General features: G+C 57.6%; 1 protein-coding gene across 6 annotated transcripts in view; it reads right to left on the reverse strand.

Moving 5' to 3' along the window:
* EMID1 (EMI domain containing 1) overlaps positions 1 to 22868 on the reverse strand; it is a 45548-nt gene extending 22680 nt beyond the window's left edge. For 5 of the 6 annotated variants that reach the window (XR_013175791.1, XR_013175792.1, XM_077160642.1 and 2 more), the window contains exons 1-8: positions 18215 to 18315; positions 11310 to 11423; positions 10803 to 10906; positions 3680 to 3763; positions 2748 to 2809; positions 888 to 1008; positions 598 to 648; positions 419 to 508 (exon numbers count right to left, since the gene is read on the reverse strand). Coding sequence is in view for 4 of the 6 variants with exons in the window: in XM_077160642.1 (XP_077016757.1) it covers positions 419 to 508; positions 598 to 648; positions 888 to 1008; positions 2748 to 2809; positions 3680 to 3763; positions 10803 to 10906; positions 11310 to 11423; positions 18215 to 18315 (727 nt within the window). In the remaining 2 variants the exon portion in view is untranslated. Of the gene's footprint in view, positions 1 to 418; positions 509 to 597; positions 649 to 887; positions 1009 to 2747; positions 2810 to 3679; positions 3764 to 10802; positions 10907 to 11309; positions 11424 to 18214; positions 18316 to 22756 lie in introns of those variants that run through there. The other variant, XM_077160643.1, reaches the window with a different exon arrangement.
* Positions 22869 to 23186: the final 318 nt, after the last annotated feature.

Genomic DNA, 23186 nt, shown 5'->3' on the forward strand with positions numbered 1-23186 from the left:
CCCATGATCAGCCTTGGCCCTGCTCCGCCTGGTGCAAGCTACAGCTCATCCTGAGAATGTCGCCCTGGGAACGCCCTCCCTGTCGGTCACGACCCCCACCCTACCCCCAATCCAGGCTGGGTCCTGGCTTTCTTCTTGGGGGTGCCTGTACCCCAGCTATTCTCCACCAGACCGCTGCCCGCATGGGGTGGGCGCTGCTGTCTCTCCCTTGCCTATCTACCCCCCTGCCGCAGCCTGGGGGCTCCAGGAGGGGCAGGGCCTGGTCTTACTCACCCCCGTGCCCACCTCGGAGCCGGCTGGGGGAAGGTGCCCAGAGGGTATGGACCGAGTGAATGCAAGAGAGGGTTTCAGGGAGCGGCAGCCTGGGTCTGGCTGACCAGAGGAGTTTTGGGGAGGGGTGAGGGGGAGCACAGCTTACCTGGGAGGCCTCTCACCCCCGCTGGGCCCTGGCTGCCGGTGTCCCCCTTGGGACCGATGGGCCCAGGCAGCCCCCGGGCACCAACTCGGTCTGGGGGCGGAAGAATGTCAAGTTGCAGCTTCCTCTTTGCTCCCCCCACACCCTGACCCCGGCCTCCCAGGCGGCTGGGCAGCACCTACCGTCTTGGGGGAGCAGTGGGGCTCTCACGCTCTCTCTGGCTCCTGGTAGCCCTGGGGAAAGGGGTAGACAGGAGCCAGTGGCCTTTCTGGGCCTGGGTGGGGGAGAGTCACCCAGAGCCCGCCACCCCTAACTCCACCCTCCAGGCAGGGTCCACCCTCAGGGGCCCCTGGAGACCACCCTGGCAGGCCCACTGGACAGCTGGGAAGAGGCCCTACCAGCGGGTGGGGCTGGGAGTCAGAGGCGGGGTGGGGACCTACATGGAGCATGCGTTCCAGCCCTGACCCCTCACCTCGGAGGCCCTCCTCTCCAGGGCTGCCCTGGGTGGCCGGGGAACCCCAGAGCGGGGTGGGGTCCTCAGGGGCCACGGGGCTCAGGGGCACCGCCTGTTCCGTGACCGTCAGCACAGCCACCTGTGGAGGAAGAGGGAGACAGGGATGGGGAGGGGGTCCCAGGGTCTCACCATGGACGGGCCAGCAGGGTGGAGGTGAGGGGGTACCAGTGGCCCTAGAAGGGGAGGCCCCATGGAGCCAGCAGAGCCCACCCTGGGGGTGGAGACCTGGGCTGGCAGGGGCCCAGAACTTCATCAGAAGCGAGGGTGCTTTACTTTCTTTTTTTGTATGCTGTATGGTGGGGTCACATTTCATTCTTTTTCCATGTGAGTATCCCGTTATTGCAGTACCATGTGTTGAATTTTTGTTTGTTTGGTTTTCATCTGTTTGTTTGTTTTGGGGGAAGGACATGGACCAGGAATCGAACCTGGGTCTCCCGCATGGCAGGCAAGAATCCTGCCCCTGAGCTAACCTTGTACCCCCCGCGAGTGTGCTTTTAAAACCGCACAGTTGATAACATGCATTGCAGAAAAATCACTGCACAGGATCACCAACGAAAGGAATACAGTTGCCGGAACCTTCTAACCCTCTGCCATCCAGCACCGGACACTGTAAAGCGAGGGTGCTGGAGTGCCGCCCAGGCTCTTTCCCAGGCCTGTCTGCACAGATAACATAAAGCTGCTTTTGGGCTGTGATAGCGACACTGGGTAACGACCAGAAGGGCTGCCACTAAATTTGAAGGGAAGTTTGGTGGGGTGGAGGGGTGGGAGATGTCTGATATGAAACAGAGGCTCAGTGGTGTACTCCAAATTCACAGGGACTGGGCTTAGTCCCCCTTGCAGGGATCTCGAAACCCAGGAACTAGCACATGGTATTTGAAAGCTTGCCTTTTCTGCTTGATACACAGGGGGCGTCATTTCATTTTAGAAAAAGGGGTTGGTCGGTTGGTTTTTTAAGTGACTGCCTAATATTCCACGGAGTGGATACGCTATAATTTATACAACGATCCTTTCTGTAGTCTGGCTCTTAAATTTCCCCATTTATAGTTAAGACTTTGGTAAATTTCTTTGCATTGGATAATCCCCTTAAGATAAATTTCCAGAGGAAGGAATCATACAGCAAAGGACATACAAACAAAATGACTATGTTCATGTGCATATTTAGAAAATCTGCAAGAAAAGATGCTCAAATGTTCCCAGCCACCCCCTGGGCACACAGCTGATTGCTGCAAGGGTTTTTTTCTGGGAGGTTTTTCACGTTTCTGAGTTTTTCACGTTTCTAAATTTAGAACTTTTTTTTACCCTTTCACAAAAAGCTTTTTACTTTAAAATAAATTAAGATGTACTGTAGATGTTCTGCTTTTGAAACTGGGAAGATAAAATTACAGGGGACTAAAGGAAAAGATGAGGGGACGAGTAGGAGACCCAGCAGGGAGCTCTGGGGTGGGGGTCAGGGGTTGTCCACACATATCTGGCTGGGATGAGGAAAAAGTGTGCATCCGAGAGGGCTTCCTGGTGGACCGAAGATGTGGAGGTGACAAAGTGGTTGCCTTCCTTGAGAAAGAGACCACCAGGCTGTCTGTGAGCAGCTTCCCCAGCGGGGGACACACGGGGGGAGAGGCGGGAGGGCTGGATGGGAACCAACAGAGGGTCACGCCTGCATGACGGGGCCAGCTGTCTGCTGCAGGGTCCAAGCCAAGTGCACTGTGGGGATGCCTAGCGGGTAGGGGGTGGGTGGGGTGTACAGGAAGACGGTGGGGAGGCAGTGGCCTGGCCTGGCCTGGAGGCAGGAGGCCAGGGGGCAGCTGCCCTCACACTCACCTTGGCTTCCAGCACCTTCAGCCGCTCCGTCAGCTCTGACAGTTGGCTGCAGTTGAGACAACCTGTGGGGAGGGAGGAGGCTGGGGCTGGGGTCTGGTCCCCCAGGTTCCCCCCTTGGAACCCGTAAGACCCCCTGGGGAGGGAGGGAGGGGCAGACCCACAGCCCATGCAGGGTGGACCCTGTTCTGTGGGGACCCAGCAACATTTCCTTCAGGTGGGGCCAAGACTGGGCTGGGCTGGGCTAGGCTGGCCTCAGAGGGGCCTCCTCGGGTCTGCCCTCCAGAACCACCTTCCCACGGTCACGTGAGCACCTCCAGCCACCTCAATTATACCCTTTAGTTATTAAGAACAGTTCTGGCTGTCTAAAGACCCTCCTAGCTGCCAGGCCTTGTGCCCAAGCCTCTGTGAGCTCAGCTTTCCAGCCCACATGCTGGATGAGTCATCCCCATTTCACACCTGGGGAAACTGAGGCTCAGGGCACAGTGTATTCAGTGCTCACGAGCAGAATCCCACCGCTGCCCCCTCCTGCTGTGGGGCCTTGGGGACAATGAGGTTTTCCTGGGGGGAGGACAGCTGGGAGGTTTAAATGAACTGACAACAGAAAGCACCTGGCAGGGAGCTTCAGGCACTGCAGGCCCTCAGAAAAGGGTAGTTTAAACAAAAAAAAAGGAATTGGGGGCTTGGGCCTGCATTTTCCAAGAATCTGGTGGTTATGGGTGTTGGGGTGCCTGAGCCCAGCTCAGACTCCACTCTGGGCCCTTCCTTGGCCCCTCCCAGCTCTCTTTCCAGCCTGGAGAGGCGGGGCGGGGCACTGTCCCTAAACCTCCACAGCTGCACCCAGCTGGCTTCCAGGGCAGGCCCCACACTGCCCTGTGTCCCCTCTGAGCCTCTCCCAGCCCAGGGTTCCCCAAGCAGCGGCCCCCAGGACCCACCTGAGAAGGCCGTGGGCTGAAGTGCCACCCGCTGCATGGTGCTGCCGGACCACCTGGGCTCCATGATGCCAGAGGAACCTGCAACTGGGGGGCACAGGTGGAGGGTGAGAGTACTGCTGGCCTCTGCCAGCTGTGCCCGCGTCAGCCCCAGAAGAGCCCACTCCCCTCGGTGCAGAGGGAGACAGAGGCTGAGAGAGGTGGGCAGATTTAACTGGGTCACCACCAAGACAGACCACGGATGAGGCTGGGGAGAGGGGCTGGCAATGGGGTGGGGGCCTCAAGTGAGGCCATATGAGTTAAAAGCTCAGAGCGTAAAGGCCCAAGGTCAGGTTCCAGCCCTGCTACTTACTGACCTGTGTGACTGGTCCTCTCTGGACCTCCCTATTTTCCCTCCTGTAAGATGGAGTTAGAAGGCTCCTCCATCTCCCAGGCCTGTGTGAGGCCCGAGGGTATCCATGTGTGCACAGGGCCAGCCGTGCACAGGCAGGGCCTGGCATGGGCGGGCGTGCAATCGATGGCAGCTGCCACCGTCACTGTCCACCCGCTCCCTGCTCCACTTAGTAAGAAGAGACCGAAGTGGAGCCAGAACCTTGGTTTTAAATGAAAATCAGGAGGCAGGCTGGCTGCCTGGGAGGGTGAGGGGGTGTTCGTTCCAGGAACCCCACTCCTGACTGCCCCCCTCTATGAGGAATAGGCTGCCCTGGCCAGTCTGGCTTTGGGATGGACAGTGGGGGGCAAACAGCTGGGGGCACAGGCTGGCCGAGCATGGAATAGGGGGCACAGCTGGAGGGGCTCTGGAGCCAGCAGCAGCATTTGTCCCCCCCTCCGCCCACCCTAGGCCTCCCTTTTAAGGCTGCAAAGTGTCATTTTGGGGGAGGCAAGACCCAAATAAGGAGTGGGCCTGGCAGCTCGGAGCCAGGCTGTGGGTTGGTGCGGGGAGCGAGAGGCACTGGGAAATCAAACCAGATGGGCCCCTCTGGCCAGCCCCCAGCGGGGAGGCTGCCAGGTCCCACCGCAGGGCCTCTGCCTGTGCTGGGTCTGCATCGCCAGCACACTGTCCCCCGTGAGCCCTCGGATTGCCCAGGCATGGGGTGTAAATCTAACCAGGATGGCAGCTGCTTTGGGGACTGGGAGAAGGACTGTTGGGGGGCTTCCTGGGCAGGGGTTGTCCATCATGGGCCACAGCCCTGGTTAGGTACCTTCTGTAGCCCAGCTGGATCTTAGAATGTCAACACTTGCTCAGCACTCTGGGTCTGGGACATTCTAAGCATTTTGCATATACAGCCTTAATTCATTAATCCTCCCAAAGCCCTGTGAGTGGGTTCTAGCATCACCCCACTTCACAGGTGGGGAAACTGAGGCACAGAGTTTTTGTGTTTTTTTTTTCTGTTATTGTCCCTTCTAGTATCAACCCCACTTTATAGATGGGGAAACTGAGGCACAGAGAGTTTTTTTTTTTGTTTTGTTTGTTTGTTTGTTTTTGTCCCTCTTCTATCTCCCGTGCTTGGATAAAATGGATGTGCAAATATCACTCATCCCTACACTTCCCCTTGGAGGAAAACGGTGGCTCACCCTCCATCACTCCCTTGGAGGTCTGACCTGGGCCACCCCGATTCTCATGTCAACACCCCAAAACCCCACTGGGGAACTGAAAGTGCAAAAGGAGAGTGTGGTGTCCTACAGGCAGCTGTCTTCCAAGTGAGCACAAATGTCCTACTGTCACGCGGAAGGCAAAGTTATTAAACTGTGAACGTGTGGTGGGATGTTCTTTCTCTTTCTTTTCATTTACTTATTTATGTTTTTGTATGCCATATGGCAGGGTCACGTTTCATTCTCTTTCCTTGTGAGTATCTGTTACTGCAGCACCATTTGTTGAATTTTTGTTTTTGTTTTTTGTTTGTTACTTTTTAGCAAGTGCATGGGCCGGGAATCGAAGTCGGTCTCCCGCATAGCAGACGAGAATCTGACCACTGAACCACCCTTGCACCCCCAAAGGAAGGTTTTTTTTTCTTTTTTTATTCTGGGCACTGGAAATTCTTTTTGAACCAATTTGCTTTTGGACATTCCACCGAGAGCCAGAGAGAAACAGAAAAACGAATGAAGACATGGCCTGACAACCAGGGCTTGGCATAAGTGCAAATTAAAAATTTTAAAAAGAAAAGAAAGTTGCAAGAAATAACAAAGGTGATCAAAAGACCAGAAAATATTGCCTCTGGATTCAGGGTTCACGAAAATTGTCAAAACAAAACAAAACAAAACATTCCCCCAAGTTCTGATAAATGGATAGAAATATTTTAAGGAACTAGGAGGTTGTAGAGCCACTCCACATCCCACAGAATCACAGTAAGAAGCCACCTTTTGGGAAAAGGTCTTATGTTGGATGAGTTTGTCACATCCCTCCCATTGCTGTTTGGCAAGAGCCCCTGGGGCAGGCCGTGGTGAGCTCAGAATCCCCCTTGTGGTCCATCCTTAAAGGGTCCCCTCTATTCCGACCCCCTCTTCACACCCCCAGGAGAGCTTTGAAAGCCCGAGTTCCTGGCTAGCTCCAGGACCACCAACCCAGCTCTGCTCTGGGAGCCTGAGTGTAGACCACTTCCCACTACCTGAGAGGTCCCTGTCCACCCTGCCCAGATCTCCGCAGCTGCTGCTCCCATGCCGCTTCCTCCAGGAAGCCTTCCCTGATAAAGCCAGGACTGGTGCTTTGTGCTCAAGTCCCCCATGAAGCGCCACTACATCCTCTCTTGAGCTCCACGAGGCCAGCAGCTGTGTCCAGCTTCTAATCCTGTGCCCCATAAGCAGCTCTCCCTTCCTTCTGCCCAGCACTGGGTTCTGGGCTTGAGCTAAGAGGCCTATGGGCCCTTCCTTATTTCAATCTCATGACACCCTGTAAAACAGAGGAAGACACTGAGGCCCAGAGAGAAGCGGCCCACCCAGCATCACGTAGCTGGGATTCGAATCCCTGCCCTGAGCAGGGAATGGGGTGTGAGAAGTTGGAGAGGGTGGGGGAGGGCTCTCTGAGCTCCACCTGGCTGACTCTCTCTTAGGAGAGGGGGCCAAGGGAAAGCCTTCCTGTTCACAAACTACCCCTCAAGTCTGTTTAGTTCCATGATCACACACATACCCCAACTCCTGCTGGGAATTTACTTTGCAAACGTAAATATTTGCTGCTGGCGGCTGGAGCCAGGGGTTGGGGTCAGGGCTGGGGCGGGGCACTCCGGACCCCAAAGTCTCAGGGACGCCTTCATCTGGCCCCCTCTTCGGGGTAAGGCAAGGTTCTCATTCATTTCTCAAGCACGCACTTTATGCCTGGGCTGTAGAGATGAGAGTAACAGGAGGAGCGGGGGGGGGGGGGGGCGCACATAGCCAGCAAGGGACGCCGATAAGGAGACAGGAAGAGGGCACCAGGAGAAGGCCAGTGTGAGCAGAGGGTCATAGGGGGGACGGGCGAGGCCAGGGCACGATGCTGGGTCCCGATCCCATGTGCAGGGGTGGCTGGGAAGGGTGAGAGGGAGCTGCCCTGGCTGGCGGGGGAGGATGACCTGGGGCAGTAGGTGCTGGGTGGGCTGCCAGCCTCCCAGACAGGAGCGTGAGTAGGCACAGTGGCAGACATGGGTGGATTCAAGCAGCATTTAGCCCGTGGGCTCTGAACTGGCAGAGCAAGACACACACTTGGCACCAGGTGAGAAGGCAAGAAATGGGTATGAAAAGTATCCCCCCAGGGGCCGGAGGGGGCATGGCTGGAACTCTGCTGTGTGACCTTGGACAAGCTGCTTCTCCTCTCTGGTTCCCATCATGGGGGAAGCAGAGGGAGCGTTGAACACAGGCCGGTCAGATTCCAAGGTAATCAGGACAGGAGGGCAAGGGAGACCACAAACGCTGCTGTCTCTTCAGAGCCTCTTTCTCTCCAGACAAGGCTAAGCTTCCACCAACCTCATGGCTCCCCAAATATTTCCAAGTGCTCCCCCTCCACATCCTCAGCCAGGCAGAGTCAGTCTGCTCTGCTCGCAAACTGTGGCCCTGAGCAAGGCACCCCCATCCCAGCCTCAGTTTCCATTCTGGGTCTTCTGTAACACGGCATGATGACCCACATCAGCGACTGCCATGCCCGACATGGATGAGGGGGGCAGCTTTTGGTCCCCTGTTGTATCTGTGGAGGGTTTGGGGCAGGGAGCTGACACAGCCCTAAGGTCTCAGGGCCCCTGGGTGGGGAGGATCCCCACCACGAACCTTATTGCTGTGTGATGTTGTATGAAGCATACCCTCTGTGGGCCTCGTCGGGACAATCTGCACACAATGGGGCTGGTGGGCAGGGCATCTGCTGGGAAGCCCCGGGGCAGGGTGACACAGTGGCCAGACCAGGCCTGCACTCACAGAACCTTCTAGCCTGGGGCACTCTGGGGTTCAGGGCCAGGCCCAGGGAGGGTGACTGTTGGGGTGAATGCTCACCCTCCTTATGCAGCCCTGGCACGGGGCCCGTCCCCACCCACCCCTCTGCCCAGTCCCTGGGTACATTCTGGACCTTGCCCTCCCTGGCCCACTGTTTCTAGTGGGGGCGGGTGGCCAGGTGAGAGTGCCAGCTGGTGGGCTCTCTCCCTGCCACCCAACCCACCTCCCAAGGCCTGGAGGCCCATGCTCAGTGAACCTGAGCCAGTCCTTTAATCTTTCCGAGCCTCGGTTTCCTCATCTGTAAAACGGGGCCCCTTCTAGCTGCCTCCTCATGGAGTGATATGCCCATTCTGCAGATGAGAAAAACAGGGCTGAGAGAGGTCAAGTCCTCCACTTGGAACCTACTGGCCTCGTGAGCATCAAGTCCTGAGATTCGATTCCTGACGGCTGAGTATATGATTGAAAAATGGGGTCTTGGGGACAGGGGATAGGGGTGGTGCCTTCCGGGACACTACAGGAGCCCCAGCACAGGGGCTGCAGAAAGGAAGCCATTTATTGAGCACCTACTTTGTGCCAGATGTGAGTTTCCACTTCTCAATCACAGGTGACCTTCAGATAGAGCCGAAGCTCAGAGAGGTGAAGTGATTTGCCCCAGGTCACAGCAGAGCACAGAGGATCCGGGAATGACGGATGTTCCCTCTCCTCCAGCTCACCCCGGGCTGGCTCCTGGGCCCTGTTGGTCTTGGTGACGCAGCTCTGCGGCCCCAGGGTCAGGTCATAGCCCAAGGCAGGCCACGAGGTGGCCACCAACAAGGGAAACAGCTGAAGAGGGGGGAGTTGGCCAGCTGAATCCAGCTGTCAGGAGGAAGGGCTGGGCCCCGGATGGGAAAGCAACATCCCTCTGCTTCTCACTTCCCATTCCCTGGGCCCCCGCAGAGGAGTTTTCCAGAATAGGAATTTTCTAGAAGGCATCCTATCCTTGTGGGTAGGGAGAGGCCCCTTCTGTCCTCCCACTGTGGGCTACCATATCCCGCTGCTTCATTTATCCCTGTGACGCTGAATCTACGAACCTGCCCATTTCTCAGGTGAGGACACAGAGGCTCTGTGGTGGTGGTGTGGGGATAGGGTGGGGGAAGCCCAGGATCCCACAATCCACACAGCAGCTGGGCGCCCTTTCGAAGGAGCCCGTCCGTCCGAGTGGGCACAGGAAGAGTGCCGGCTAGAAGCTCCCCCCAGTCCTCCCCCTGCCTGCCACCCCCACCCAATGACTTGCATAATGCATTGTGTGTGGGGGGGTCCCGGCCCAAGGCCACGCAGCTGGCACGTAGCACAGACGCCCCCCACCCCCGGCCCACGCAGCACTGGACACCCACATCCCAGGGCCAGCACAGCTCCAGTCTGCCACCTGGCTCCTGGGCGCATGCCCTCGAGCACTGTTCCCGTCTGTCCTTACCTGCTCCACTAAGGTCCTGTGGGCCCAGAGCTCTGCCCTTGGGAGGGGAGCCAGGGACAGAGTGGCCTTTGTCTCGGCAGGGTCTGCCCATGCTCCCACCCTCCAGGGATCGTCCCCTCCCCACCACGGGCTCTTCTGCGGCCTCCTTGGCACCCGCCCCTCCCAGCTGGCTCTCCCCTCGCCCCGCCTTCCCCTCATCCCCTGGCTTCTCATCTCTTTCAGCCCCCAGCGGGGAGGAGAGGGTGCTTTTTCCAGTCACCCCTGACGTCCACTTGAGCTCCCACACTGGCCTTATGTGGCTGCCTCTCCCCAGGGGACCACGCTGGTGTCGCCCCATTCCTACCTGACTCCACTGGGGACTGACTCCCCCTGATCCCACATCTGAAACCACTCACCACGGCGTGGTGAGTCCTGCCCCTTCCAGCTGTGTGACTTTGGGCCCGTGACTCCACCTCTCTGGGCCTCTGTCGCCCCATCTAAGAACTGGCTGCTGCGGGGTCCAGGGAGGAGAAGTGCTCAGCTCTCTCAAGAAGCACCTAGGAAGGGGGGCTTCTGCAGTGCTGGGTCCCCTTGGTTTGGAGGACATACTGTCACCTGTTTGCGTTTCTGCTTCTGGAATTCGGCGGTGCCCAGTGACGGATGTTCCCATGAACACGCTGCTCTGGGGCCCCGCGCGCCTGCTTCTATCAGGGTGCTCTGGCCGGGATGGGCCTGGTTCTCGGGCTGGTTCGAGGTCAGTCCCTTCTCTTTAGGATCACTCTCGGGAATACAGCCCTGGGTGCCTGACGGGGCTCTACAGACCGGCAGGTGCCCATGAGGCTGGGGCTTTCCGGTGACTGTGGAGCCAGGGTCTGGTGAGGGGGAGCTGCCTCCTCTGTACCCTACTGGGTGCTCAGCCCCCCGCCATCCCGACCTGCACACAGATAAGGTGAGTGGGCCGAGAAGGTATGCCGGCCCCCCTGCCTGGAAACACTCTTGTACCCTCTATGACTGAGAACAGGCAGGGGAATCGAGTCAGGCAGTTGGGGGTTCAAATCCCAATTCTGCCACTTAGGAGCTGTGTGCCTCAGTTTCCACACCTGCAGGATGGGTATACCATCCCTACCTTGCTGAGCGACAGGCCTGAATCAAATGGCATTCCCTTGGCATCTCTACTGCCACATCCCATGGAAACGTCTCCATGGGGTTACTCCAAGTTTGGAGGACAGGCTCAGGACGGAGTGACTTCAAATGCAAGCCACGTGGCATGCATAAAATCCCCACTGGGGTTCCTGGGAGTCCTACCTTCCTCGCAGGTCACCCCTGAGTGCCCGGGGCAGCACCTCCACTCACGGGCAGTCACCGTCTTGTACATCACCTTGTACGTGGGCCTCACCACAGTCCTGTAGCTGAAAGGGTAAACCAGGTGGCCTGGCTCAGGTTGGGTGTCCTGCCACCTCTCCCCTGCCCTGGATGCCTTTCGGGACAGACTGAGTCCAGGACCCCCTGCACTCTAGAGTTTGGGGGAAATGGATACCAACTGGATAAGAAGCCCCTGCAAGCTGGGCCAGCCTGTCCCCAGCAGTGAATGCTCAGAGGTGCAGGTGAATGGCAGAACCCACTTCCCAGGAATCCCCTAAGGGGGACCCCCGAGCACAGGGGGAGGGGTGAGACAGGGCACAGACACACAACTCCCTTTGCTCCCCAGCTGTGGGGTCCTAGCCTCATCCTGCTCTCTCTAGGCAATCCCAACAGCAGGCCTTTGCCCACCCAGGGGCCCCTTAGGGCCTTCTCGGTCATGGCCCCGCTCACCTGTTTCCTGGGCAGCTCATGGGCCAGGGGCAATTCTGCAGCACTCGCTGAAGGTAAGTGCCATTTTGCACATGGCACGAGACAGTGCGGGTCACCACGTACGAGCACCAGTTCCTGAAAGAGACCCAAAGAGAAGGGAGCTCAGGTCTCACGCCAAGCCCCTTGCCCAAGACCCCAGATCAGTTGGCAAGGAGGTCTTGAGTACCAGGCAGAGAGACCCCTGAGTTCCTAGAGGCCCCTGGGCTCCAGTGGGGGTCCTGGTCACCCATGGCTGAGGGGTAAATTCCACGGCGCTAGCAGGAGCTGCAGGGGGCAAGGCATCTCTGCAGCTAGACTCTCTCTCTTCAGTGTCCCTTCTCTCCTACCCTAATCTGTCCCAGCCACCATTGCATGGCAGCAGTGGTCCCGCCATCCTGCCTTCTCGGCCCCTTCTTGAGGAGTGTCATAAATTGGAAGTCTTGCCATGTCCATCCTTTGCTTGCCCCTACCCCCACATCCCTCCGACTCTCCTGATCTCATATCTGCTGTAAGACCTCAGGCCTCCACGTCTTGGCTTGGGCTGGGCCCACTCCCAGGTCTCCACCTCGTACCACCTGCTGGACTGTCACCTCTCACCTGTGTCCTTTTTTACCTCCACTCCTGTTCAAGCAGGTTTGCCCGTCCCGGGTCCTTCAGCACTGCACGTGCACCGTGCTGGATTAAACTTGTGTTCTGCCTCCCACCTCCAGCTTGTGAGCAGAGGGGCCCTGCCTCCCTTCTCTTTGTACCCTCTTACAGTGACCTCGGTGCATGATCAGTGTTCCATGCGATGGGAAGGGACTTCTCTAACCGCCAAGACTGCACAATATTGAGCTCCTGCTGTGTGCTATGGGCATTTATAGCGTCCTCCCAAAGAGAGGAGGGAAGGTGCTTCCCCATTTCCCGATGGGGTAGAAACTGAGGTTCAGGGAAGTGAAGACAGAACCGGTATGTCACTGAGCTGGTGCATGGGGGAGTCAGGATTCAAACCCAGGAATGTGGATGGCTCAGCCTGACCTTCAACCCCACACCAGGCGCCCCGGCTCGATGGTGTGTCTCCTCCCCATCTCCTCGAGCCACGGTCGGTGGCTCTGTGAGGGCCCGAGCCTGGGAACCCAATGACCCTGGGCTCAAGGTCACGAAACTGAGTCTGGTGGGGCGGGGGTGGGGGCTCGGGCTGGGGAGGGTCACCTGAAACTGCCCCTCCTTCCCCCAGCCCCAGCACAAAGCGAAGGGCCCATGACCCCATGCCGGGCTGAGGGCCAGTGAGCACCTGGAATGTCCCAGCCATCACGGAGGCGCCACCGCCCCAGCCACCCTCCCTGCTTTGGCCTCGCCCCCACCCTGGCTCCACAAGGAGATGAAAGTTCTCGGCTGGGACCCTGGGCAAGTCCCTTAGCCTTTCTGTGTCAAACTGAAATCGGTCCAGGAAAAGGAAACAGTCTAGGTAAAGATGCAGTGGTGGGAAAGTTGGGGAGAAAGGGATGGTTTTGGAGCTAGACAGAGCCCTTGGCCAGCCTCCAATGGCAGAGGTGACAGGCGCTGGCGGCAGCCCTGTCGGTAGTGGTGCAAAACTGGGAACACCCTGAACAGCGACAGGACAGCCAGACATGGAAATCGGATGTTGTTCTGGGCCCAGGCTCCATGTGCTGTAGATTCTAGAGCCTTCCAGGAGACGTGAGAGCAATCGCATTTCTATTTTTTTACAAAAGGAGAGAAAGCCAAAAGATTATTCACACGTTTGTGCATACATTGATATGCATGCCTAAAACTAGGAAAACACATGCACACACACCAAATTGTCACCTCTGGGGGTAGGGAGGGGCCCTGTCTGCTCTATTTCGTAATCTAACAGTGCCATTTGTCAAGGTGCCTGCCCTGCACCCAGGGCCACCAATGCACTAGCTCATTTGAATTTTTGTGCCCTCCTACGATCACTACTTTACAGAAGGGAAAACTGAGGCTTGGGGGTTCAGGATGGCTGACACTGCCTGACTCCAGAGCTTGAGCTCTGAACCCCAGGCTGGAAACTTTTCTCATAATGAGTGGGTAAGGATTCATGGCAAAAATTTCAAGAGACAGAAAGTAGATTAGAGGTTACCAGGGGATGGGAGGAGACAGGAAGGAAGATTTCTTGCTTGGTGAGTACGAAGTGTTTGTCAATTTAAAAATGAAATTGCTTTTTTTAAAAAAAAAAATAGATACCTTTTAAAAGGCCCCCACTTCCTGGGTGCCCCTGGATTTCTAGAGCTGTGGTCCTGAACGTGTCAGGGTTTTGTTTGTTGGGAAGGCAACAGCTCCTTTGGAAAATTGATGTACGTTGTGGCTTCTCCCCCAGAAAAAGGCATAAAACTTGGTGCACAAGTTCAGGGGGTCAGTTTGACATTCTCTGGACTGGCCTGGCCATACAGCCCAGGAGTGAGTGAGGGAGCAGGGGCCTGGACAGAGGAGAAAGCCGGATGCTTCCAGCACAGGGAGGTGGCCCCTGGGCACAGAGGGACTGCTATATAGCAGTGTATATACACACACAAAATGTGCACACACAGTGCACACACACGAGCACACACCAGGGCAAATGCACACACAAACATCATGACAGTGAAAGCATGCACACAAGGCACAATCACAGGAATAGCTGCACAGATGTGCCGATACACACGTGCACATACATACATGGATCCTTACACATGCACACACATTCATTACACACCCTCTTATGTACACAGACAGACCAGGGCAAATCCAGCAGGACATACAGCCACAGAAATGACCATCTCATGGGTCTATAGCTGCAGATGCAGGGCCATGTACCCTCACATGTGTGTACACAAGTGCACACATCAGCACACACATGTACAGGCTCTCACGTACACAAACAGGAAGGGGCAGGCTCAGCAGGGCATCTAACCTCAGACAGCATTCCTTGCTGCACATGTGCACACAGGCACACACTCTCACAAACACACAAACACACACACGCCCAGGCCGTGAACCACGCACAGGAGGCAGGAGAAGACTGGGTAGGGGTAAGATTGCCCTTTGTCTCCCCATAATTAAGCAAGCTTCCCTTCTTTTTACTAGGGGGAGCTAGAGAAAACTATTTTCTTCTTCCTTAATTAAAATCTCTCCCACATGGGTCCCTGCCTGGCTCCCTGTTTTATTTCCTATAAGCTAGAGACGGCCTGAATCCCCCGCTTAGGAGACATGAAGCTGACCAGACATGTTAGACAGCAGAGAACATTCAGGCTGGTTTGGGTTCAAGGTCAGCCCTTCTCCCTCTCCCCTGGGGGTCACCAATGCCCCTCCCCACCCCGGCATGGGGTTCCACTCCCACAATCCCCTTCCCACTAGGGTGGGCACTCCAGAGGTCCCTGCCACTGCCCACAGCAACCCCGAGCTTTGCCTTCTCCCACTGGTGCTGGGGGGAGGGTGCAGGCAGGGCCCCAGCCAGTGTACAGATCAGGCTGAGGATGCCCAGGGATGTTTGCTGAATGACTGAATGAGCGGAGATAAACACTGGGCCTGGGCAGTGAAGCCGGGACCCAAGGTTCCCAGATTTGGGTGCAGTTCTGGAACCTCATGTCTCAGCCTCTGCTGTCTGCGGGGTTTCCTTTCCTGGGGTATGGTTGATGGGTGAGGGTCTCAAGATCCAGGTGAGGGTGGGCTGCCTCTCCTGGGATGGGCAAGGGGAGGAGGCAGGGTTTCTCTGGGGAACTGCAATGTCTACCCTCTTAGCACCTCCTGGGTTCCTGGAGGCCTCCAGGAGGGGAGAAAAAAACAGGCCAGACCAGCTCAGCTTGGCACCGGCCACCCCCACTCGGGTCCCCCCACCCACCCTCCACCCCTAGCTATGAGGGGCCCTGGGGACTTTGTCTCCACAGGGCTTGGGGCTGTGATCCGGAACAATGATAGGGGCTAATTGCAGGAGGCAGCCAAGCGGGCAGGGGGCCAAGGGCCATCATGAAAAGGAGAGGAAAGAAAGGAGGCGTGTGGGGTGGGGGCAGGGAGGCTCCTGGCTCTGCCACTTCCTGACTCGGGGACCTTGGACAAGGCCCTGACCCTCTCTGGGCCTCACTTGGTCCATCTGCAAATGGGGGCAGCAGAATCTTCTCCAGCAGGGAGGGTGTCACCCCCAGCGCTCAACAGAGAGTGCTAACAGCTATTGTTCATTCTCATTTCTGGACCATGGGGTCACAGCCCTGACCTGGGCCCCCACCGGCAGCTGTGCTTCCAGGGCTTGGGGACACCCACATGGTACCTTCTGAACAAGGGCCTCCCTTCAGCTGCAGGACAGGGATTGTTAGGTTCTGTGTTTTTACAAAAGGGGAAACTGAGGCTCTGTGAAAAGTCACCTGCCCAGGTCACAGATGTGAACCAGGTGGGCACAGAGCTGGGATAGGAGATCCCCAGAGAGGGGCTGGGGAGGATGTTCTCCATGCACCCTGATTCTAGGATGTGCCCAGAGGAAGCCTGTGCCAGAGTGGGAAGAGGCCCGGGCCAGGCCGCCCAGTGATCACTCACTTCCAGAGCCCTGGCATTGAGAGTGGTATTCAGGTTGGGAGGGACTTCGAAGGGGCAGGAAGCAGCCTCAGCAGGGATTGGCAGGGGCAGGGGCAGGGGGCAGAGCCAAAAGAAGGCTCTGGCATGGCCTCCAGGCGCCTTGGTTCCGGGGGTCTTGCCACATTCCTAGGGCTGGGGGCGGTCCCTTGGATGCCTTCCCGGGCCTCCCCCCTCCCCAGGCACAAAGCTTCTTTTCTGTCTCTGGTCCCTTGGCTGCCAAGGGGCGCCTGGGGTGCCGGGCTGGGGGTGGAGGGAGGGCTGATGGGCCACGACGTCCCCATGCTATCTCCTAGGACGCTGGGACGGGGCCACAAGGGGAGGCCGGCACCCTTTCCTGCAGCCCCTGGCAGCTGAGGCTCACAGCCTCTGCAGGCTCAGGGTCCCTGCCCCCACTTAATGCTGGTGGTGGCAAGAGGCAGTGGGCAGGGCCTTCTGTATGTCAGGCCTGGTGCTGGCTCTTCCCACAGGGGAGCTTGTCCCTCATTAGCCAGGTTCGAGTGTGTATGTGAGGGTGATTATCATCCCCAACTTACAGAGAGGGAAATTGAGACTCAGGGCATGAAGCGACCTGCCCGAGAGCACCAACAGAGTGGGTGACAAAATCAGTAATAAAACCCTGCTTTGTCTGAGGCCAGAGCCCCCACCTCCTAACCACAACATGCAACCCTTTCTCTGAACCCCTCTAATCCCCCCTCCCAAAAGATATCCTCTTTTAATCCTCCAGGGGTGCTGCCGGGGTGAAAAGGAGACTGGGTTTGGAAACCGACTGGCCTTTCCTCCCTAGCCTCAGTCTTGCTATCTGTAAAATGGGTGCACTATTGTCCCGCCAGGCTTTTTGTGATGCTCAGGTCACTGTGACAGTATCCTGTGAGAGGATGGGGTGATGATGGTCCCCAAAGGCCACCACGGCCCCGTCATCCCACTCCTACTCAGGCCAGGCCAGGGGTGGGGGTGGGGCAAGGAGTTCAACACTGGGAATTCCGATTTGAGAGATTAGTCATTTTAGCATCTGGGATCCCAGGGCTCACATCCCTGCTCTGGGAGGTCATATTCCCACTCTGAGCCTCAGCTTTCTTATCTGTGAAACGGGGACCATAAAAATACACAGGTCCCATGGCAGTTGGGGGAAGATTCTGGAAGTGAAGGTCAGGTAAGGTGCTCACGCCAGCTGCGGCCAGCACACAGAAGCGGTGGCTGTGACATCTGCCACCTATCCGTGGCCTGTCTCCAACACGTGCTCTTCTGGACTCTGTTGCCTAGGCCACCTCCACCCAGCCCTGCCCATGTCACCTGCCCCTGCTCACCCGGCAGGGACACGCTGGCCTCTGACCACTGGAAAGGAGGAATTTCTGAAAAGACTCAAAGAGTGAGGCCGTGGGGGGTGGGGGCCGGGTAGGCCTTTGAATGGGATGAAAAAGCCTGGAGAGGCTAGGCTAGTCGGCATTGTCTGCCTTAGACAACGGCGGCTGGCCCCTTAAGAAGAGACCCCGGCAGGGTAGGGGCTGCAGCCAGGCTCAGGGCGGTGGGACAGGCCCTGCCATTAAATCCAGAAAGACATAGATTCGAATTCCTGCTCTTCTATGAATGGCCCATGACCTAGAAGATTCTGGGGAATTTTCTGCCTTGGTCTCAGCTCGCTCATCTACTAAATGGGGACTGGGATCCCTACTCCATTCAGGGCTTGCAGGATTAAGGAAGATGCTACACTTAAAGGGCCAGCCCAGCCCCAAGTCCTGGGAGATGCCCTTCCAAGGCCGTGGGGGTGAGAATGTTCCCAGCTCCGGGGGAAGCCACAGGAAGGCAGAGTGCTTCCTCCGGTTTCTGTCCAAAATGCCAGGTTCCAGGGGGCCAGCGCTGATCCACGGCTTTGAGTCTCCACCCCAGTGCTTCCCTCTGAGGGAATAAAAGCTAGGTGCTGGGGAAAGGGGAGCGGGTCCCTGGAGGAGCAGCTGGGGGTGTCATGGGCCCTCCCCATGTGCAGACGGAGGGGTCACCGGGCCAGGGCTTCGGAAGTTGCGGGGGCTTCACTCATTGCTGGTGTCCTCTCACCTCCAGGCTCCGGAGGTGAAGCGGGGGTGGGGTAGGGGTCGGGGAGTGGGGCGGGGGAGGCTGGGGGAGGCTCTCGGGGCTGGCCGGTTCCAGACGCATGGTGGAGGGGAACCCCGCGCTCCCGGGAACCTCCTCCAAATACCAGGGCGCACTCGGGGCCCCTGCCCCCACCGCGGGCGGGCTTGCACCGAGGTCGGGGCTGGGTGGGGGAGTCCAGAGTCCCTGCCCCCCAGCTCAGGCTGACATGGCAGCGAGGTGCGGGTAGTCCCAGCCCTTACCTGCGCCCCGAGAACCGAGCTCCCCCGACGCTCCACGCGGCGCTGTCCCCGGGGAGCAGGAGCCCGAGGCAGAGCAGCGCCCAGGCCCGCGGGCCGCCCATGCTGCGCCCGGCGCCCTCTGCCGCGGCCCCTCGCCGTCGCCGCCCCCAGCCTGCCGTGCCCGCCCGCCGGCCCGCAGCCCGCGCCGCCTGCCGCCCGGGACGCGCGGATCGCGGTTCCCAGCCCCGCGGCAGGAGGCGGACGCGAGGCGGACGCGAGGCGGGCGGGGGGCGGGGGGCGGGGGCCGCGCGTTCTGGCCTCGCCCGGCCCCTCCGCGCGGTCCTCCGCCCCCAGCGCCGCCGCTGCCAACCCGGAAGGAGCCCTGGGGGGCGGGGGTGGGGGAACCCGGGGCGCCCCCGCCAGCAGGTCGTCCGGGTGCCCATCTGCGCCCGACGCATTGCGCCGCGTGGCCTTTTGGGGCTCCGGGACGGGGGGTGGGATGTCACCTCGGAGGTGCGCTCCCACGTGTTGCAGACTGGGAAACTGAGGCCTGGGTGGTGGTCCCCGGCACAGCCCGGCCCGCACCTGCCACGCCTGCAGGAATGACGTGGGGGACTCATCCTTCTCCACATCTGCAGGATCGGGTCCCCGAGGCTTGCTGCGTCTAGCCATCCGACACATGTTCCTGCAGTGCGTGTGGGGCCCTTTGCCCCTGTTTCACATCCCTCTCAGCTTAATCCTCAAACCACTTTGCCCAAGGTAGGCATAATTATCTCCATTTTACAGAGAAAAACTGAGTCTCCCCCCACCCCCTCCCACTACACTCAGTCACTCTAGGAGAAGAGCACACGCTGGGTCCTGGACTGGCCCAATAAGTGCAATATCGGCTCATCCCCCTTTTACAGATGGAGAAACCGAGGTGTAAGGAGGAGACATCATCTGCCTCAAGTGACCCTGTTAGTTGTTGGCAGAGTCAGGATTTGAACCCAGTTCTCTTGACTCCAAAACCCAGTTCTCTTAACCATAGTTAGGGAAGAATGTAGACAGCAAGTGGGTTTGGGCCTCAGTTTCCCCATCTGTAACATGATAAGGGTTGGCTTAGAGTGGAGCTTCTGCATCTGGGTTACATGGATGGACTTCCGGGGGATCCGTGAATCCCACAAAGTTGCATGCAAATGTGTGATGTGTGCATGACATGCATGATGCGTGTAGTATGTGCACGATGCATGTGGATGTCTGTGTGATATGTTGATGCTTGTGTGATGAGTGTGTATGAGTATGTGTGTGCAAGTGTGATGGGTGTGTGTGATGTGCTGTGATGTGTTGGACACCTTTGTGTGTGAGGTGTGTGTCTGTCATGTGTGGCTTACGAGGAGGGACTACAGGTCCCATCAGAGGGGATCCAGAATCCCCCAAGACAAGGATGGTTCCTAATCACCTCCCCATGCAGGTGTGGGTGTTGCCTGCCCAGCTCTGTGGGGCGCTGAGGACTGCTCCCCACAGGCTCCTGCGAGGGTTTGTCCTAAGTCAGGCTGTCTGCTGGAAAAACTCCCCTAGAAGGGAAGAGCCCGCCATCTCTGATTCCTGGGGACAGTCTCTTCTGGGCTCACCAGAGCAGCTCCAGGTCCCAGGCCTGAGTCAGGGTGACATAGAGGAGGCTGTCCCCCTTCTCCCAGGTGGGTGGGAAGTGAGAGCTGGTTCAAACCCTGCCTGTGCCGCTTCTTAGGTGAGCGAGCTTGGGTAAGTCCTGCCCTTCTGTGAGCCTCAGTTTCTTTTCTTTAAGGAGGATAAATGTATATTCCTTTCAGGGGTAGGCAGATGGAAAGATCACAGTAATACCCCAGCATCCACTGTCCCACACCTCCTATGGCCTCCCCAAGAACTCCCACTTCCTCCAACGACATCGCCACAGTGCAACTTTGCCTCCTGGTGTAATTTTTGGTAGCTATTCTGTGCCTTGACACTCTCAAGAAATGCAGCTTCATGCCTGTCTGGTTACCCGTTTTTTTGGTGCAGCAAGAGATGTGGCTGACTCTTCACTGCTGTGGGAGCAATCCTAAGAGGCTTCTAGGCCCCTCTGCGGCCCCTGTGGAGCATCGGTTGAGAAACCATCCCTTTAAGGGGACACCACTCATTAGGAAGTAGAAATACTGGATAATGGCTCCGTTCCTTGGGGAAGGGATGCCTCAGAGACGTCAGACCCTCATGGGCATCGAGTGTTGGAGGAGGGGAGGAATGCCAGGTCTCTTTGCAACGTTTCTGAGATGCTCTCACAATTAACAGCACACAAACTCCTTTACCAGCATCACCAGACTCAGGGGTACTTTTGGCCACTGCAGAATTTCTCCAGCAAGAGATCCCTCAGTAGAAGCCACTAACATTCTGACATCAGAGAGGGTCCTGCTGAGGTTGGGTTCCCCTGATCACGGTGTTTGTTTCTAATCTCAGCCGTACCCTGTGGTGGAGCAGCTTGGTGGTTGCTGCACAGGCTCCAGAGGCCTGGGAGTCAATTCCAGAGCAACGCTTAGGAGTTGTGTGACCCGGGACAAGTGACATCCCCTCTCTGAGCCTCATTTTTTGGGCAGAAACAATGGGTCATCAGACTGTTTTAAGATCCCCTCTGGCTCAAGAGTGCATGCACCTGGACAAGTGTAAAAGCTTCAGGTCACTAGGCAGTGGTCCCAGGACACAGCCCAAGTGCCCCCTTTCAGAGGCACATTTTCCTGATAGATGTCAGCCTGTGTCCTGGTACTCGGCCCTTTTCCCACCAGAGCAGAGGGCAAGAAATGCCATGGGGACCTGGGTTTTGGTCATTTGAGGTTTCAATGTTCGCCGAGGCAGGGGAGGAAAGGAGCTGGCCGGCTGGAGGTCTGAGGGCCTGTCCCTGCAGGCAGGGCCTCCTGTTCCCTGGGGGCCTGGCTCAGACCACAGCCGCCAGGAACGACAGCAGCTTCCGTTTCCAGAGCGCTGACCCCGTGCCAGGTGCTGTGCTAAGCATTTTGCGGGAATCGTCTCTTTTCCTCTCCTTGCCCCCCAGGAGGCAGGCTTTATTATCCCCAGCTGTGGGGTGCACGTGTGAAGGAGTGCCCCAAGGTCACACAGCTGGTAAGTGATGGGTGCTGGCCTGGCAGGCTTACCCACCAGGCCACCCTGCCTCCCTCTGGCCAAGTCCCTTGGTGGGGAGGGAGACGGGTGCTTCTTTAGGGTGGGAGACAGCCTGGTTCAGATCTGGGCTCTGGTCTGGTCTGGGAGCTGACACGGCGGAACTTACTATTTTCCGAGACAATTCCTGGACACATGCACAGAGCTGAATCCACACGTGTGTGGGCCACACAGGGACATGGCCTCAGACACAGACACACACACACACACACACACACACGTCCCCTCAGAGCTACTGCAAACAGGAAATGCTTTTCTCCTCATAGCAAACAAACCTGGGCCGCAGCCTCCTCCCCGCCATGAGCTCCCAGGGGGCTGTACCAGCGCCTCTTCCCTCCGCCTGATGCTTCCTTTCTCCAGGCTGACTGTGTCCCACTGGGCAGGCTCCCCAGCTTGGGGGTACCCCAAAATACCAGCCCTGTTCACACCCCAGCTCGTGTGAAACCCACGTTCCTCACCTGAGAGGTATCGATACTGAGGCCAAACTCTAGGTGAGGAAGCAGCCCAAGAAGGGGCAAGGGGTGCCCAGAGCCGCCAGTGGAAGCCCCGGTGGGGGTAGGGGTATGGGGCAGCGCCCAGTTGCCATGAAAGGGAAGGGCCTGCGAGTGTCAGTGGCCTTCAAAGTCGCAGTCCAGACAAAGGGCAGGGTGGGTGGGCCGGGCCTTCCCTGCGCCTCCAGTTTGGAGAACAATGCCCGCTTTCTGTGCCTTTGATCCAGGGGCCCTGCCACCCCTTGGTCCCAGAGCAGGGGTGGGGATTTATGCTCCATGGAGCTGCCCTTCTCACCCTCCTCATTCCTTCCTCATGGAGCTGGAAGGGAGTGATGGGAGGAAGGAAGCTGTTGGAAAATCAGAATTAGTGCTCCATGAGGACCTTTCCGCCTTCTTCAGGAATCCTCTCAGGATGGGGGGGGGGGGGGTTCCGCCCCTCTGGGGAGGGGTGGGGGACAACAAATGACGTGGCCTGACACAAGCACACGTGGCAGGACAAGGTGCCTGCATTGGAGTTAGGACACTTGGTGTTCCCTGGAATCTAGACCAAGCCCTTTCTCTCTGAGGCCTCAGTTTCCCCATCTGGAAAACAGGGTGATGTAAAGGCTTGGGGATTTCCCAGTGGCTGTGCTTTGCGACTGCAAAGGGATGGACAGATGATAGACTTTCTATTTAACATTTGTAATTCCCTACTTCCCTTCCTCTGCCCCCACATCCTTTCCCACCTCCTCACTTCTCTGATCTGCCGTCTCTGGCGTTCCTTACTCTACTTTCCATTCCATACCATTCCTACTGTAAAGAAAGAACGAATGGAGTCCCATTGGGTGGCATCCACCTAGCTGGAGGGTGGAGGGAGAAGCCGTCAGTATGAATGACCCTAGTACCCTAGTATGAATGACTACACTGATACCTTTGATGCTGTTTGTTGCGGGTTGGTTAATAAGGGTTTCTGCTCCTTTAAATCCCTGGTGGTGGAGCTTGTTGGCTGGTCAGGGGACGCTTAGTGACCAGGGACCTAGGAACAGGTCTGTGGAGTGTAATGAACTTCTTTCGTAGGAAGTGTTCCATCCTTCCAGCCCCAGTGGGATGAACCCCACTCCCTGCTGGCCGTATCCGGAGTTGCAGCCACGAGTTCCTGCAGTTAGAGGGATGGGCAGGAGTGAAAGGCAGGCAAAGGGGGAGCCAATCAGAGCAGAGACCTCGGAGCTGCCTAAAAGCCTCCCTCTCTGACATGCCCTCTCTGACATGCCCAAGTTCCTCTCTGACACGCCCAAGATAAATGGTTTCCACTTCTGGGGAGGTGGTTTGAGTGTAGGAGGAAAACAAAAGGAGGAGGGAGA

This window comes from Tamandua tetradactyla, chromosome 5 (genome assembly GCF_023851605.1).
Source record: "Tamandua tetradactyla isolate mTamTet1 chromosome 5, mTamTet1.pri, whole genome shotgun sequence".
NCBI classification, from domain to species: Eukaryota; Metazoa; Chordata; class Mammalia; order Pilosa; family Myrmecophagidae; genus Tamandua; species Tamandua tetradactyla.